Source organism: Phyllostomus hastatus, unplaced genomic scaffold, assembly GCF_019186645.2.
Source record: "Phyllostomus hastatus isolate PE091 unplaced genomic scaffold, TTU_PhHast_1.1 phas_contig_210, whole genome shotgun sequence".
Taxonomy (NCBI): domain Eukaryota; kingdom Metazoa; phylum Chordata; class Mammalia; order Chiroptera; family Phyllostomidae; genus Phyllostomus; species Phyllostomus hastatus.
The window spans coordinates 11,035,029-11,053,425 of NW_025333737.1; the positions used below are offsets into that span (position 1 = coordinate 11,035,029).

General features: G+C 35.9%; 1 protein-coding gene across 1 annotated transcript in view; it reads left to right on the plus strand.

The window, feature by feature from the left end:
- ABCA5 (ATP binding cassette subfamily A member 5) overlaps positions 1-18,397 on the plus strand; it is a 67,022-nt gene that overhangs the window by 30,187 nt on the left and 18,438 nt on the right. The window contains exons 15-23 of the mRNA XM_045837425.1: positions 686-824; positions 2,086-2,176; positions 2,367-2,506; positions 3,435-3,554; positions 6,656-6,857; positions 9,717-9,886; positions 12,137-12,264; positions 12,674-12,811; positions 15,678-15,791. Coding sequence (XP_045693381.1) covers positions 686-824; positions 2,086-2,176; positions 2,367-2,506; positions 3,435-3,554; positions 6,656-6,857; positions 9,717-9,886; positions 12,137-12,264; positions 12,674-12,811; positions 15,678-15,791 — 1,242 coding nt within the window. The remainder of the gene's footprint in view (positions 1-685; positions 825-2,085; positions 2,177-2,366; positions 2,507-3,434; positions 3,555-6,655; positions 6,858-9,716; positions 9,887-12,136; positions 12,265-12,673; positions 12,812-15,677; positions 15,792-18,397) is intronic.

Consider the following 18,397-nt stretch of genomic DNA (forward strand, 5'->3'; position numbering starts at 1 on the left):
TCGCTGGTGGCTATAACAGTACTATTCTTTTATGCTCTACAATTTCCCATATATCTATAATAGTTCATAATAAAATTTTTGAAATAAAACAAAATCAAAGGAATAGTTTAGTTTTTCACCATCCTTCTGATTTAATTTTGTATGTGTCTCTTTTGTGCTGTTCTCTGCCCTGTGGAAACAGGACTAGTTGATAGACTGCTTTGTAAGGTGCTAGGAAGCTGCTCTGTACACACATGCCTGCAGCCAGGAGAGCTGTTGGTCCCTACCATCCTTTTACTCTTGCCCTTGCTGCTGCAGTTTGGGGGCGACTCTGGGTTCTGAGTCAAGGGATTGCTTCCCTTGAACCATAATACAGGATATATTCCTCTAGTAAGCAGTTGGTATATTTACAGAACTGTTCAGATAAAAGCAGTATACTTAATGTTTTGTTTTTATTTATCTGATTGTCAGTACATGTATATATATTATAGATATTAGTCTTTTATAATTAAACCAAGGAAAACATTCATATGCCAAACTGATAATTTTTAAAATCTGTGCTCACATGAGTGAACTACTCAGATCTTAATAGACTTCCAATTGGAAATAACAATTAGAAATGGGGGAACTTTTCAGTCCACATATAAATTTTAGATATTTTAGTTCTCATGAGGATTCCCTGCCCCCTCTACCCTGTTTCATGCAGATACTATTGCTAGATGAACCAACAGCTGGAATGGACCCCTGTTCTCGTCATATTGTTTGGAATCTTCTAAAATACAGAAAATCTAATCGAGTTACAGTGTTTAGTACTCATTTCATGGATGAAGCTGACATTCTTGCTGGTGAGATTTTTACTTTATCTTTGAAGGATGAGGTCATGGGGCCAAATGGAGGTTGGACATAGAGATGCCAAATTTTGAGGAATGAAGAAGCTGATGCTTTTAATAAGAAAAGGTTTAAAAAGTTTTTTAAATTACATATATTTGTGTTGGGGAGGCTGACAGACTACTCAAGGTTAAATCATTTGCTAGGAGAACTCACAAACATCAGCATGGTCATGCTCATGCATATGAATTCATTACAGTGAGACTAAAAGGTACAAAGCAAAGTCAGCACCTTGAAAAGGCACACAGGACAAAGTCCGGAGGAAACTAGACACAAACTTCCAAGAATCCTCTCCTAGCGGAGTCACATAGGATATGCTTCATTTGTCTAGCAATGCATTGTTAAGAATGTGTGTGAAATGTCTACTAGGGAAGCTCATTAACACTCAGGGCCTAAGGTTTTTGTTGGGCATGGTTGTGTAGGCACCTTCTGCCTAGTATATACCCAAATTACGACTCCCAGAACAAAAGCAGGTGTTAAGTATACTCTACATTGCTTGTGAAGTTTAAGTACAGTGAGCCACCTCTAACTGTTTTAGGAATGGTGGGAACACTCCTAAAATCCAGGTTTCCAGACACCAGTTAAGAACCAACATTGTAAGCAGGGCTCTCTAATAATAATAGTCTCAGGTCTGCTGTGTTAACTGTTTTCTGCACAATTCTTAACACAAACACATGTATAACAAAAAAATCCAACACATGATTTTAATAACTGTGACAAGATCCAGGAGTTTGAAATTCTAGAGCAACATCTTTCTGTTTATAATATATAAACAGAAAACTTTGGTGTGCCATTCGTTTTTTCAGTAGTATTTTTGTTTTTAAAAAAAACTAATATTTTATTTTTGTTGCCTTTTTGTTATTGTTTTTCCCTCTGGTTACAAAGGAAATCGTGAAAGTGCTTGCATTAGTAAGTCTTAGGAAGAGACACATATTTGGAAGAGTTTTAGGAAAGTAGACAGTAGTGTTAGACAGCCTGGGTATACTTCATGGCCTTGTCATTTAATATGTGAAATGTGGACACATTGTGTGTTTTCTCATCACCTCAATAGACTCATCTGAAGAACAGGTGATGCTAATCTAGTGTCTTCCTCATAAAGTTGTGATAATCTAGCCAGCCAATACATTGGTTCTCATGTGATAACCCATAAAATATGAATGCCAATTGTTAATGCTTTTACTAACTTAAAAATTGAAAAACACAAATCTCTGTTTGCAGATAGGAAAGCTGTCATATCACAAGGAATGTTGAAATGTGTTGGTTCCTCACTGTTTCTCAAAAGTAAATGGGGGATTGGCTACCGCCTGAGGTATCTATTCATTCTTTATTAGCTCTATTCTATATTATATTCTTGATCTATTGATATTATATTTAGGGCTTGCCATAATGTGCTTTGGCCCTTTTTTTTATGGCACTCACTTAAATTGAAAGCATTCAGAGATTACTTTTGGTTATTTACTGAGTAATCATAAAAAATTATGGTTTTTGTTTTTTTCTAGCATGTACATAGACAGATACTGTGCCACAGAATCTCTGTCTTCTCTTGTTAAACAACATATACCTGGAGCTACTTTGTTGCAGCAGAACGACCAACAGCTTGTGTATAGCTTGCCTTTAAAGGACATGGACAAATTTGCAGGTATTACTTTCAATTTCTGGGTCGTTAAACCAGGATCTTGCACTGGGAATAGATATTCTTGCTCTACCTTGTTTACTCTTCTGTGTAATATTCACATGCTCCCAGGTGGCCAGAGTTAATAATCCATTTCTGCCTTATTTGCTTTAGAAAGTCAGAAATACTACTAGCTAATGTGTTTCTTTTTTCACAAAGAGCATGCAGAAAACTGTAACTAGTATGTTAACTTAAGTAAATAACTGTGTTTGCTTTGTTGTCAGGAAAGAAATTGCTCCATGTACTTGTATGTATACATGTACATATATTCACACACACATATATTTGTATATACACATATATACATACACACATATAGTTGTGTATGTCCTCAAGTGCTTTTCCATTTTCTTGGTTTCAAATAAAATTCATGATTGTATGGTAAACCACTGAATTGTTTTAAATTTGGCCCTAGTTTTCCACTTTATAGTGAGGAAGGAATTCAAATTCAGTTTCCTGCATCTGTTTAGGGATCTCTTAAGAACCAAAAGGATATTATTAATGTGCATATATGTGCAGAATTTCCATAGCATTTATCTTGTAATCAGATAGAAGTTTTTGTGTTAATTGGTTTCTTTCAAGAATTAAAACAAAATCATTAACCAGGTGGAAGTACCTATGCCAACCTAATATACCCTGCCTATCACTCTGTCTGTAAAATATTTCCTTTAACTCATAATATGATAAATATCTAACAGATATATTTCTATAAACAAACATTCCTTGGAGTTTTTACCAATTAAAAAGAATGTTAAAAGGGCCCCAAGGCCAAAAAGTTTGAGAACCACTGTGCCAGTGGAGTAAATTTAGACATAACCTATTTTTAAAGAACATTTTTAGAATAACTCATGATAGTATGCTTAAGTACATGACATTCTGTCATATTCTCTTCTAGGTTTATTTTCTGCTCTAGACACACATTCAAGTTTGGGTGTTATTTCTTATGGTGTTTCCATGACAACTTTGGAAGATGTATTCTTAAAGCTAGAAGTTGAAGCAGAAATTGACCAAGCAGGTAAAAACAAAAGTAACAAAACATTTTAGGCAGTGCACCAGACAGATGGCAAGTAAGACAAGTAGTTATAAACATGTGAAATTTATGTTTTAGGAAAGAAAGGGCTGAAATCAACAGGTAAATAAGTAATTGAGGTATTTATTAATAGTGGTAGGAGTTATGAAGGAAATAATAGGGTGGCCTTGGTAGGCAGATAACTTAGATTGTGTTTTCAAGGAGGACTCTGCTGAGATGAAACTTGAACTGAGACCTGGAAGGCAAGAAAAGTCCAGGTGAAGATTTTGTTGCAGAGCTTTCCAGATAAAGGGAACTGCTACTGCAAAGGTGTTAATTGAGGAATGAGCTGAATGTCTTTGGTGACTGACAAGGGTACCAGGGAAGGAGTTGAGTGAGCCAAGAAGGTCAGAGGGGTCTGCAAGGGCCCCATCGTCCTTGAACATCTGGAAAAAAATTTGGGTTGTTTTCCTTGTGCCATGTGAGGCTATCAGAGAACTTGAAAGCAAAGGAGTAAATGATGGTTGTTGAATGATGAGTGGGTTGTAAAGGATGCGTGGAAGCGGGAAGACCAGTCAGAAAAATTAGCTTCAACGAGGATGGTAGTGAAAATAGAGAAATGTGAACAGATTTGGGTTATAGCAGTGATACTGGTGATGACTGCCGATGGATTAAGTGTTGGGAACTGGGGAAAGGGAAGAATCGAGAATAATTTCTAGCTTTCGGCTTGAGAACTGGGAATGGAATTGCCATTTCCTAAGAATGGGGAAGGAGCAGGTTTGTGGAAAGAGGGAATTTAGGCCTGTACTTTGGCTTTATTGTGTCAGATGCTTATTAGACATACAAGTGGTATAGTGGGTAGTTGGGTTCACATACTTGGAGCTAAGTGAAAAATATAAATTCTGGAGTTACTCATATATAAATGGTGCCACGGGATTAACTGGAATCACTTAGGTGCAGAGTGTAGATAAGAATAGAGGGCCAAGCCCTGAAGTTGAGCAATGAAGGGCCGAAAGGGGCTAACTGAGGAGGAGCCAAAAAAGATGTTAAAAGCTGAGACAAAATGGCATTTTAGGAAAGAGAAAGTGAGCAATTATGTGTTGACTGCTGTGAAGAGTAAGATGAGAACACAAGAGATGTTTTTGGTAAAATAGAAGACACTGAGGCATGTGGCAGTGTGGAAACCAGTGGTAACCTTGACAAGAGCCATTTCAGTGCAGTCAAGATCAAAGCTGAATCTGTGGAGTGTAAGGTGAGATTGTGAGTTGAGACATGTAATGACTGAAGTGGCAGGATGGTGCAGTGGAAGGTCACGGAGAAAAGGAAACGGGTGCTTCCCTCCAACGTGGAGACAGTAGAAAAGTCAAGTTTATGATGAGAACATCCTATCAGATCACAGTCAGAGGGAAATTTCACATAAAAATGTTGGATCTTATGCAGTTGGAGAGAGAACAAGATCTTAAATTTGAGTATGCATCCAGTTTGATGAAATGGAGTGGAGATAAAGGTATGGGGGTAGAGGAAAGAGAGGAGGTTAGAAGTCAGGATGTAGCATGCATGATCAGTGAATATGTTTGCAGTAACTCGGAGAGTGGGAGAGAATTAGACGGGGAAAATGCCTGTGCATGTAGTGCTTGTACCTACGGATTTTGAGGTATAGGAAGTAGTTTGCAGAAGTGTTTGAGTAGTGGGAATAAAGCTGAGAAGGGTGTGCTCGGTTCAGCTATTGCTGGATTTTTTTCCGGAGTACCATTAAGTCCGCCGTAAAAAATAAATTTTTTTCTAACATCAGCTTGCCTTTAGTTTGGCTGATTTTAAGTGTTTTACTTTTAAGTCTTAGTATATATCAAATTCATGGAAGGTGAGTTGGTGCTTACTGAACACCATGATTGTGATGTGCAATATTGAGCACCTGCTTTTTATTTGATTAGTGCGCTGAATCAGGGAAGAGAGGGATCAGACTGTTCATCTTACAAAGTCATCCATCTAAACTGTTGATTTGGTAGGATGCCAGAACAGCCAGGTTGTGCGTAAATGTTATTTTATGCATTATTTCATTCCACTCTTAAAATTTTAATGTTTATTCATGTTTAACATTTAGCATAAGTCTAAAAAGTCTTTGTGGCTCTCATACTGAAGCCAGTTTCCATCTTAATTATTATTTTTTTAATCTGTTTGAAGTTAAGTCACTGTTATAAAAATAACACTGTGATTTCTGTTCCTCCTGGATTAGTTTTGTCTGTTTTTGGCCTAATGGAATCACTCATAGCAGGTCTCTTTTATGTTTGACTTCTTTTTTTATTCTTAATATTTTATTTATTTATTTTTAGAGAGAGGAAAAGAGAGAAAAAGGGAGGGAGAGAAACACCATTATGTGGTTGTCTTTTGCATACCCCTTACTGGGGACCTGGCCTGCAACCCAAACATGTGTCCTGACTGGGAATCAAACTGGTGACCCTTTGATTCTCAGGCCAGCACTCAATCCACTGAGCCACACCAGCCAGGGCTGTGTTTGACTTCTTTTACTTAATGTTACTCATACTACTATAAGATTCATACTACTGTACTTGAATAGTAGTTTGTTTACTTTCCTTGTTGTATACTATTTTATTACAGGAGTATTTCACAACTTACTTATTTATCACCTGTTGATAGCCTTTTGAATTCTTCCCACTTTATGACTATTCTAGATATGGTGCTCCTGAAGGATATTCTTCTACGTGCGTTTTGGTGAACATATGTACATATTTCAGTTGGGTTTATACCTAATAGCATTTCTTGGGTTGTAAGCTGTGCGTCTGTTCAGTTTTAATAGTATCGCCAAAGTATGTGAGGGTTCCATTTGCCCTACATCACTGCCATATGTGTGCTTCTTTATTTAGTTACTTATTTTTTATATTGAATTTATTGGGATGACTTTGCTTAATAAAATTATACAGGTTTCAGGTATACAATTCTATAATACATCATCTGTATTGCACGTTCACTACCCCAGGTCAAATCTCCTTCCATCACCATTGATTCCCCCCATGTGCTTCAGAAAGATTTTCATCTTTTTAAGGAATGTATCATAATTTCCTACCTTTTTATTTTGTCTTGGCAAATAGATTACAGTGTATTTACTCAGCAGCCACTTGAGGAAGAAGTGGATTCAAAATCCTTTGATGCGATGGAGCAGAGCTTACTCATTCTTTCCGAGACCCGGGCGTCTCTAGTGAGCACCGTGAGCCTTTGGAGACAGCAGGTGCACACGGTAGCCAAGTTTCATTTCCTTACCTTGAAACGCGAAAGCAAATCCGTGAGATCAGTGTAAGTATGTCACTTTTACCTGATACATTGTTTTTTTAAGGATACAAATGTGTTTACCATTTTAATTTGTAAAATGTAGACATATGTAAGTAATCTCTGTGGTTTTGAAAGATTAAAACTATAACTTCATGTGTCAGAGAGAAAAATACACTATGGTAATTTCATCAAACACTGTTAGAACCTTACCCTTTTTTTAAACTAGCAGTTTTTGTCTTATTTATAAAATAAGGGAGTGACATAATATTCTCTAATTGTGTAAAATTTTTGAATTACTGTCACTGTTTTTAAATTTTATTCTGTTTTCATAATTATTTTGCATCTGTTACTAATATTTATTAGTAAACAGCAGGATGAATAAGCGTTACCACCTGCCATTCATTAGATGAAGGAGGCTCTGCAGCTGGGAGAGCAGGGATCTAAATGACGTCCTTTTCTCTTACCTTCCCCTCTCTCTGTGAGGGTCCCATACGGTGCTGGGGTGCTAGGCATTGAATTGTTTGGAAATGCTATTAAGTACTTTAACATACCATACACCTATCTTGTTAGATTCAAAATAGCAGTAGAAATAAAACTCAATCAAGAATCAAGAGTTTTGTTATATGTTTGAAATATGCTGAATTCACTTACTTTTTTTGTCCAAATTTATTATCAAATAAATATCTGATATATTCCTCTCAGCGTTACTGAAAGAATATATATGTTTCAGTTTATTTGAACACTACCCTCATATTCCCTGAAAAACAGTAGAAGTATCTTACTTAGCTTGGGCTGCCATAATAAAATAATATAGACTGAGTGGCTTGAACAACAGAAATTTATCATCTCGGAGTTGTAGAGAACTGGAGGTCAGATTAGGGCCCCGGCACGGTCCATGTGCGGTGAGGATTCCCGCTTCCGGGCTTGCGCACGGACCACCACCTTGCTGTGGAGCCCACGTGAGCTCTGCGCACCTGCGGAGAAGGAGACGGCACAGAGCAAGCCCTCCTGTGTCTCTTCACGAGGTCCCCACCTTCACGACCTCATCTAACCCTGATTATTTCCCAAGGGCCTCATTTCCAAATACTATCACATTGGAGGTTAGGGCCCCAATGTATGAATTGGGGGGAAGGGTGACTCATTCAGTTCGCAGCAAAAAGTTGTTCTGTAGTCAAATATGCATTTGACCATTTATACCTTTAGGAGATTATTTTATATTTCCTTTCTTAAAGAATTGTTCATTAGCATAATAAAACACAGGGGAAGTTGTAAAGAAATTACATCAACTTTATTTAACCTGCAGTTTCCAAATTTGTCTTTTTTGTGTGTTTTGTTTTGTTTTGTTTTGTTTTGAAAGATACAGGAAAATCAGTGTCTTAGGAAAAATAATATTAAAATAAAGCAAAAAAGATGGTTACAAGCACAGGACACTTGAAGCCCAGAGCTACAATACATCTTTGTATTGTCATTAAAATAGGATACAAAAAGCAAACTTGCCCACATACTTCCCTTTTCTTTCTGGTATGACACCCCCTCCAAAGCAGCAGATACATTGTGACTGTTCCTAGGAACCCCTCCCCATTGGTCCTACCTGAAATCTTTTTGCCTACAGACTCACATTTCACCATCACTAATGCTCTCAAAAATTCACTCTGTAGAATCACAAATATGGGAAAGAAAGTTGCTGGGGAGCAAGACTCAGCCCCTCCTCTGGACAGCAGTGAGGCCCTGGGGGCCGAGAGGGGACTGCCCTGCTCCTTCCTCGGAACCCCCAGCACCTCCCTAGAGACTCACCAGCCCCAAATCCAAATCATATCATTCAAACGTTTTTTAATCATGAATTTTTTAAACTTAAAACACCTATTATTATGGAACTGGAGTTTCATGCAATATGCTTTTGGAAATGCTGATGTAGGTATATTTACAACAAGTTAAGAAAGACTTTTTTAAAAATTGTAGGGTTTCTGAGAATGACAGAATATTTAAGCTTAATCCAAGCTCTCTCTGCCTGCCTGGGACACACATCACATGCAGTGCGGAGATATTTCACCCAATGAGATAGAAAGGTGACTGCCTTCCAGACAGAGGGCATTTTGAATGGGTAACAGAATTATGTAGTGGGTCAGCTGCGAGTAATGATCCCTATAACTGACTCTAGCACATGTTGTTTTGCAGTTCGGATAAAATTTCAAAGTTATCAATCATTCAGAGTTTCACTGTATTTTTATTTTCTTATATCTGAAATATTTTTATATCACACATTTTCTAAAATGCAAGGACAGTAATTATCAGCCTATTCTCTATTTCAGTGTTTTTGAACAGTGACCAGAGGGGAGAAGGGAAGGAATTTCAGGGGAAAAAGGGAAGGGTTGACAAGAACAAGTATACTAAGGACAAAAACTAAGGTGGGGGTGGAAATGGGAGGGAGGTGGGGAGGGCTGGGGGGGTGGGCTGGGATGGGAGTAAAAGGCAGAAAACTGTACTTGAACAACGATTTTAAAAAAAGGACAGTAATTAAAATAGAGAGAGAGCAAGAAATAGTTTCTATAAGAGAATAGAGATGAAAATTTGACATAATGTCTGGTTCTTTAAAAGCTGTAACTGCATATTTATAAACCCTATAAAATTTCAGAGTAACTTTGATCTAAAATATGCTTTTATAACTTTTAATTTTGTCATTAAATATTGAATTTCTATTGAATATTGTCATGAGATCGTTTTGGAAAGTAGAAATTCTACTGGAAAGAGCTATGTTTTACAGGTTTTTCCCTTTAACTTTTTTAAAAAAAAATAAGTACCTCTTAACTGTCATGTAAAGGAACATTTTAAAAACAGATTTACATGTTAATGTGCCTTGAGCTGTGTTATCTTTTTTCCTTTCAGGTTGCTTCTGCTTTTAACTTTTTTTGCAGTTCAGATTTTTATGTTTTTGGTGCATCGCTCTTTTAAAAATGCCGTGGTTCCCATCAAACTTGTTCCAGACTTATATTTCCTAAAACCTGGAGATAAACCTCATAAGTACAAAACCAGTCTGCTTCTTCAAAATTCTACTGGTGAGAGAGTGTGAAGGTCTGTGAATGTGTGTTGGTTGGGGTGTAGGGGTGAGGGGGAAGACGGGGCCAAGGTACGGATTTTAGGAATGTATGTAAGTTAAAGGCATGTTGTGTCTGCACAAATCTAAATTTAATAAGAGTCTTTATTGCAGCTGAGCAATATATTACAGAAATGAAATTTTGGTTAAAGTATAGATGACAGTTTTAAAAAATATTCTAATTTATACTGCTTATAATCATAGAGTTTCCTTTTTTAATAGTAGCAGCATTATTCTGAAATATGCTGGAGTAGCATGTTTCACTCAAAGTTTGTGATGAGCAAAATAAATTTCAAAAGTTGGAAACACTTACTTTAGAATTACTGCATGTAATATTTATGCAATATAGCCAAAATTTTCAAGGGCCATCTGGAAAATCAGAAGTAAGAATAAGTGCCTTAGGTGTAAATATTTATAATCAAATACATTACATTTGCAGTGGCTATTTGGATTATTCTTATTATGTAATTGTCACATATGAAGAATAATTTAAAAACACATGGCCTGAGCAACAAGCAGAACAAATTAAAAAAACAACTGGCATAGGATTCTGCTTGTCAAAATAATAAAACCGAATGCAGACTTTTATTCCTACATGATCAGTAGGTCCTTCAACATCTCCCATCTGCAAAGATAGTTTGTACAGTAGTCCCAGGGGCTTGAAGAACAAGTCCAGATTAGCTAACTGGCAAACTTGCAGCAAAACGGTAGCCTCTTCATTAGCTTACCTTGCTGAAATGTGTTAAAAGTTGTATTACATACAACCCTTTGTATACTCCTGAACTCTTTGAGGTTTAACATCTCCCAGCACTTCACTTTTATTTTAGTATCTTTCCTTTCAATTCATTGTTAACTGAAGAGCTTTGCCTAGTGTTAAAATAATCATAGTTGGAGATGATTATAAATTACTCTTAAAATCATTTAATCTTAAAATATGGCTCTCAGTTTATTGTAAAACTTTTATTCTTTTGGAGGAAAAGTGTATTCAGTAATAGAAAACTGCTTTTGATAGAAAATGTTATGTTTTGTAATTTTTTAATTTTATTATAATTCTTGTTTTGAGTTTTAATGCACATTTCATGTTACTAAAATGTGGTACTGCACAGAGCCTTAAACTCTGATCCTGTGACATTTTTGTGTGTTTGGGGAATTGTGCATGTACCTCCAATCATTCTGCTTTGAGTTCACTCTGAAGTGATCTGCAGAAGTTCTAGTATTTTCAGTTTTGTCCCTTCAGTTATATTTTAGTATTTCAGGAGTTGCTTACATATGTATCCCATATTTTTTTCGGCCTTATTGTTGGTCCTAGAAAAAGCCCTGTTTTCTTAAAGCATCATTGGCTTCTGTGTATACACAGTTCCCTTAGTTATAATACAGCTCTCTTCTCAAGAGTACAGAGCCACTCAGGCAAGCTGGGGGTGAGTGATCAATTAAGACACGAGGTTAGGAATAAATGTAATGTCACCAGGGTCACAGTTCTGACGCTCAGGTTTGGTGCTGAGCCTGATCCACCCTGCCATACTACTTAGTCACTGATAGTGTTCTCCTTTGGTTGGTTTCAATTTTTCTCAAAGTCACATTTGTCTTTCCTTGAGTCCTGGCTTTTGTGATGAATGAAATTTTTCATTCATCAGGCATGCTGGTATGAATTTAAACCTTAGACAAGATTCAGAGTTTTTTCCTTGGCTCTGGGCAATTTAAAGAATATAGATGGACACCTGATAATTGTGTGTTTTAATATTTTAAGGCAATTAAGGCAGTTGATATTTATAAAACTTGTCTGTTCAGAGCACATGAAAATCCTCTAAGGAGTGATGTTACCTAACTTCATACCATGACTTCTACCTTTTTGAGCCTGCAGGTTATCTTGTTGTATCAAATTGCCAGATTTTTACTGTAACTGTGTAACCTAATTTCAGGTATGGCAGATAGAGTTTCACTGTGAGTAGTAGTTATAGCTGCAGCAGTAGCAGCAGCAGCTGCTAAAATTTTCACAGTTACTCTCTCAGGTTCTGTTCTACGGCCCATGTATGTATTGATTGGATTTGAATCCGGGTTGACTGGCTCCAGAGCTTGTGTTCTTAACTCTGTCTTGGTTTACGAAGATAAAATATTTTGTAAAGGAGGGAGAGCCTTTCCAAAATTATTAAAAGTCTGTATATGTTTCTCATTTGAACTGATTCTTTACTCTTTGCTTATTTTCTAATGCCAGACTCAGATATCGGTGACCTCATTAGCTTCTTCACAAAGCAGAACATAGTGGTGACGATGTTTAATGGCAGTGACTATGTATCTGCTGCTCCCCATAGTGCAGCTTTAAATGTGCTGCCCTCAGACAAGGTAAGAGCAGTGTACACGAGTGAGTACCCATTTGAAAGTTATAAAAGATTACGATATTTCCTCTAAAATTAATCATTTGCTGATTTGGCCCCATTAGTTGCAAATTAGAATTTACTTCTGGAAATAGTAATATTTATAATATATTTGATGCTCTGATGGATTACCAATAAATAAAGCTTAAAGGGATTTAATTTTATGTCATATTTTTATTTAAAAGACTAAAAATATGTATAGATTCCTAACCAGGGTATCTTTATCATTGAGTATTATTTCTATGATTTGCTGCCTAGCCGTCAGTGTGGATAGTGAGAATTAGCCTAGTGAATGAGAAAACCTTGGTACTTACCAACAGTGTATGTGTTTATATTTATATATGGTGTGTAATAAGTCTCTCTTTTTTAAATTGTAGGACTATGTCTTTACAGCTGTTTTCAACAGTACTATGGTTTACTCTTTGCCTGTGCTGATGAATATCATTAGTAACTACTACCTTTATCATTTAAATGTGACTGAAAGCATCCAGGTCTGGAACACCCCATTCATTCAAGTAAGCAAACTTAAAGTGTGTTTGTGTGTATAAAATAAGTATTAAAAGCCAAATAAACGATAGTAACAAAATGTGAAGAAGCTCATCTTTGACATCTCCTAGCCTTCTTGAAACGTGAGTTGGGGATAGGTTACATCTGGGTTTAGGAGTCCTCAGTATTCATTTGCTTCAGGATCAAGGAGGCGTTCTGTGTTGGTGCTGATATATTTATAAGTGTATTTTTTATATTAATCAGAGAAAAGTTAATGTGATTTAAAAATGAATATTGTTGGACTAAAATCTGGAAACTGGGATATTGAAAGAAACTTGAGAAGTCACCCAGACAATTCTTCTAGGTGGTACTGTTGGTCACAAATATGAAAATTAACCCATCTCCAGAAAAATCCCCAACATTTTCTCTTAGTTCTTATCACTTGTGTTTTTGTATATTGAAAAATAAATGGGCAAATATCTTTCTGTAATAGCGTGTTTTATTCTCTATTGCCATACTGTCTTTAACAGTTTATTGACATGTATGTACATCTTATACTATCTAATTCACCCATTTAAAATGTACGGCTCAGTGGTTTTTATTACATTTGAAGAGTTCTGTACCCATTGCATAATCAGTTTTATATTTCATCACTCCCCCAAGAATCCCTGTATCTGTTAGTAAATCACTCCTGGTTTCTCCCACCTCCACCACCAGCTTGCCAGTAATCTACTTTCTGTCTTATGCCCATATGATCTACACCCAAAACTTTTTTTAGTAATCTTTTGCCATCTTTAAATGGAAGTCACACCAAAGATTAATTTAGTACTCTTTTTGTTACAGCTATATATAGATATGGGGACAAAATAACATTAAATTTACATTTTAAAAAGTTCCTTGGCACCAGGGTAGTGAGGGATTTCTGTGAGGAGAATTGTGCTGGAAGAAAGTTAAGGAAATCAAATCAAAGATTCTTTTACTAAATAGCTTAAATGAGAGGTGATGGTGAGTGTGAGAGTTAATTCAGGGGCAGTAATCATAATGACGGGGCAAAAAGATGTTGAAGAAATATATGGCATACTTCATCACTGTTGAATTTGTGAGGTGAGAAGAAGAAAGAAGCCTATAGTTTTTATAATTTTGGGTAATATGGTGCATGGTAGTATCATTTACTGATTTTGAGAATATAGGCAGAAGAGAGATTTTTGTTTTGTTTTGAGAGAACAGAGATACTGATTTCAGATACTGAATCTACTGAGTTGTTCTGGCATTTGCGCCTGCTGGACATTTAATAGGCATTTGGCTATATCAATCTGGAGAGATTTCTGGGTAGGAAATAAATAGATAGATAAATAAATAAATAAATAAATTTATGAGTCACCAGTGCGTAGGTGATACTGAAATCATCAAAGTTGTAGATCATCCCTTCTTATTTTTTTATTGTGAAATATTTCAAGCCTACAGATAATAACCAATTGTCTACTACCTAAATGTTTCAAATGTTAATATCTTGTTATACTTGGAAAAAGTTTTAAATTTCAAAGATACATTTGAAATCTCCAGTGTACTTGATCTCATTTCTCCAGCTCCAGAGTAATCACAATGCAAAATCTGTGATGCCCATACCTGTTGTTATGATGTTACTTCATTTGTTTGTATCCATAACTTTTACAATAGATCTTGCAGTTTTCATTTTCTATCAAAGACTGACATATAACCATACTATTTTCAAAAACTGAAGGGACAGAAATGAGATTTTTTAAAGCTCACTGTTCATTGACGTAGTCTTATATGGTCCACATTTTTTCATAATTCATCAGATTCTGTGTGATTGAATCCAATTGTAGTCTCATTAATCTTCACTTCTTATACTAATTATGTTACATATTTGTTGGTTCTATCCACTGCAATGTACCAGAGTTTGGGGAAAAAAATTCTGTAATGTCACATGGCATGAATTGAGAAATTGGCTCTATTGCTAAAAACTCAGAAGGCCAGGGTCAACAAGATGCACTGTTTCCACGTAGTCCTGTGAAGGGGTGTGCCAGGGCCACAGTATCTGCTGGACAGTCAAACTATTCCATTGTAGTGCAGAGTATTTTCCCTGTCCCATGGGCATATCTTACAGAACGAGGGCAAGGAAATGGCCTTGTTGAGGGTGGGAGGTAACAAAGTGCTCTTGGTTCTTAGTTGTTTGCATTTGGGCACCAGCTGTTTACAAGGTCATTTGGAAAAGGTTGCTGTCTGCACCACCCCTGGAACAGCTAGGGACCTTTGGGGCCTGTGGCAGCTGTAGTACCCCCTGCTCTGGAGAAGAAGCTCCCGGTCTGGGGCCGTTTGGAGAGAAGTAGGGCCCCAAGACCCCAGCTTGCTTATAGTCTAGGAAAACTAATGAAGGCACCAAAGATGATTCTGAGATAGTCATGTTCATTGCATGGGGCCACTGATGGATATATTAACAGCTTTTCATGTAATTATTACTTTAAGTGGTAAAGTTGAATTTCTATGCCATATTCAGTGTTGTATATAAGAAAATGGAAGTATAATGATTTGCTCAGGATCATACAGCTATTTAGTAAGTAGCAAAGTTGGTACTATGGCTCACTGCTGGTTAACTCTGCCACCTGTTTCTTCATACAGACTCTGCCTAGGATGGTTACCCTAATGTGTTGTCCAGGGGCTCCGACAGTCTTTTAGAAAGTGCTATCACTGGTGGGCACATGGTGCAGTACACAGATCACATATCACCATCATGTATACTTGAAACCTACATGACCCTGTTAACCAGTGTGACCCCAATAAGTTTAACAAGAAAGAAAAAAAAGAAAACAGAAGGTCCTAAGATGATATCAAGTGATTCTCAGTTCCATTTCTTATTGTGTGGTTCTTTTTCAGGAAATTACAGATATAGTTTTTAAAATTGAGCTGTACTTTCAAGCAGCTTTACTTGGAATCATTGTTACTGCAATGCCACCTTACTTTGCCATGGAAAATGCAGAGAATCACAAGGTAATGACTCAGTTAGAAAATTACAGGTATAGTTTGCTAATAACATATTTGCATGAATGCAAGACTTATGTATAATTATTATTTCAGGAGTAAGCAAATGGTGTGTAAACACATTTATTATTTCTTATAGTAATACAGGTAGGGCAAAGTAGGTTTTGTAGTTGTAAATACAGGAAACACAGAGTTTATTCTTGTATTGTTATTTATTATATTATTTTTCATATGAACAACTGTAAACCTACATTTGCCTCACCTTGTAGTAATAAGTATCAATTATTACTCAAATTCTTGCCATCTTCTTTAGAAGTTATATCCTTTAATCCTTACAACAGTATGAGGTAAGTTTTTTGTTACCCACTTTTTAGGTCAGGAAATGGAGGATGGGAATATTCACATAATGGGTCCAGGTTGACTCATCTTGTTTAACTAGTGGATCTGGGAACTATGAACCTTATGTTCTTATTGGTACACACCCCTCTAACCTTTAATGGAATATATTGATTGTATAAGGCACTTAATTTGATGTTAAGTGATAAAAAAGAAGGTGGAAAATGACTGTCATCACAAGGGCTGAGGAAAAACTGCAGTGTGTATAGAGGTTTTTTAGTATTCTTTCACCTTCTTTTCTGTTCCTTTCTCTTTTTAATATCCTCCACCCAAGCAGATGCAGGTGATCTTATACAGCTTTCAACAGTTCAAAGTCTTCCACTCTTCCACTCTGCTGAGATTGTCTCTTTTTTTTTACTCCTCTACAAAAAATTCTCATTGTGTCTCTTTACTTAGTTCAATGGAAACAAATTTATCTAAATTAATTTATACAGTGAGATTAATAATGAGGTTAAGCCTCATATAAAAGTAATATATGAGTCTCAGTAGATATTTTAAAAGTGTATTCAGTTTGTCTGTTACACCTGTTTTTGTACTAATTTAGAAAATATAGGGAAGTATAAAGAAAATAAAAATGATCTATAATCTTTGCCACTTAGATAAAACTGACTGGACAATTGCATTTTTCTCTTTTTTGTTTCCACTTAAATGGTTTTTAATTCAAATTTTTATTTTGAGGTAATTGTAGATTTATATTAGGTTGTAAAAAATAATAAAATGAGATCCTGTGTACCCTTATTCACTTTACCCTAATAAAAACATCCTGCAAAACTGTAGTCCATAGAAAACCAGGGTACTGACATCAAGAGACAGAGTGGTCCTGTCCCCACAAAGGTCCCTTCTGATGCCTTTCTCAAGCCCACCTATCCAGCTTGCCCCCTCCCTGACCTCTGGAAATCAATAATTTGTTCTCCATTTCTATAATTTTGATGTTTCAAAAATAATTTAATGGAATAACAGCATGTTTTCTTTTGAGATTGGCTGTTGTCAGTCAGCATAATTCTCTGGAGAGCCATCCCATTTGCATGTATCATTACTTCATTGTTTTATTGCTGGTTAGTATTTCATGGTGTGGGTTTGGGTTGTTTCCAATTTTTGACTATTAAGAATTAAACTGCAGTGAACATTTGTGTACAGATTTTTGTGTGAACATAAGTTTTTATGCCTCTGGCATAAATGCCCAAGAGTACGGTGCTGTGTTGTAAAGCTGCTGAAAGCTTGCTGGTAGTTTTATAAAAAATTGTTGAACTGTTTTCCAGAGTGGATTTACTGCTTGACATTCCCACCAGCATTGTACGAATAACAAAAGCATTCATCTGGGTTATCAAAAATAATTGTATTTGACTTGGGTTATGTTTTTATCCTTATATTGGAATTTATATTTTTGTTTTTATAATTCATTGAACATAAAAGTTGTCCCTTTTTTAAAAATCATTTCTCCTCTTCATCTTAACTGTATATCCCATGATTCCCTTACCTCATTCTATGGCTAGTTCTTTCATTTTACAACTTTTGATTATCAGGGGTGATTTTTTTATAGATGACAGAAATCAACTGAATAAAAATATTAGGCATATGGACTTGTAAAAGGTTTTTAAAATTTCAAATTAAGTAATGAGAGCATTAGAAAGAAAAACTAGCATCAATTAAGTTACTCTTAGTACTCATGAAAATGCTATTTACTTGTGGTAGCAATAACAGCTTTCATTTATGTACTACACAAGAATATATAAAAAGCTTTTAAATGCATCATTTATACATAAGTTGAAAGCCTCATGTAAGCTCAGAGGGTAGTTGGCCATTTATTAGTGTTTTTGAGAAAGGGCATTTTTTAAAAGTGAGATTCCTTTTGTTGTTTAGAGCATGTCTTTCCATCTGTTTCCACAAGCAGTCGTGTTTTGACTACCGTGATGTAGAATCACTATTGTACAGCTCTAACCCCAGTGACCTTTCGTTTTATCTTACTTTTGTGTTTCTTAGCAGCACTGCTATAATGTGGTTCTGAAAATTTCATTGAAATCATTACATCTCAGAAATAATGATCCAAGTTATAAATGCTAAATCAAATTTATATTCAGCTATAAGGAGGGCTTTTATTACCTGTATTCCTGGAATATAAACTTTTGTTGTTGATCTAAAAATTAAGAGTTCTACAGGAATTTGCTAGAGTTTTTGTTTGTAAAATATTTAAAAGTATAATCACTTTTTTCCTTTTATTT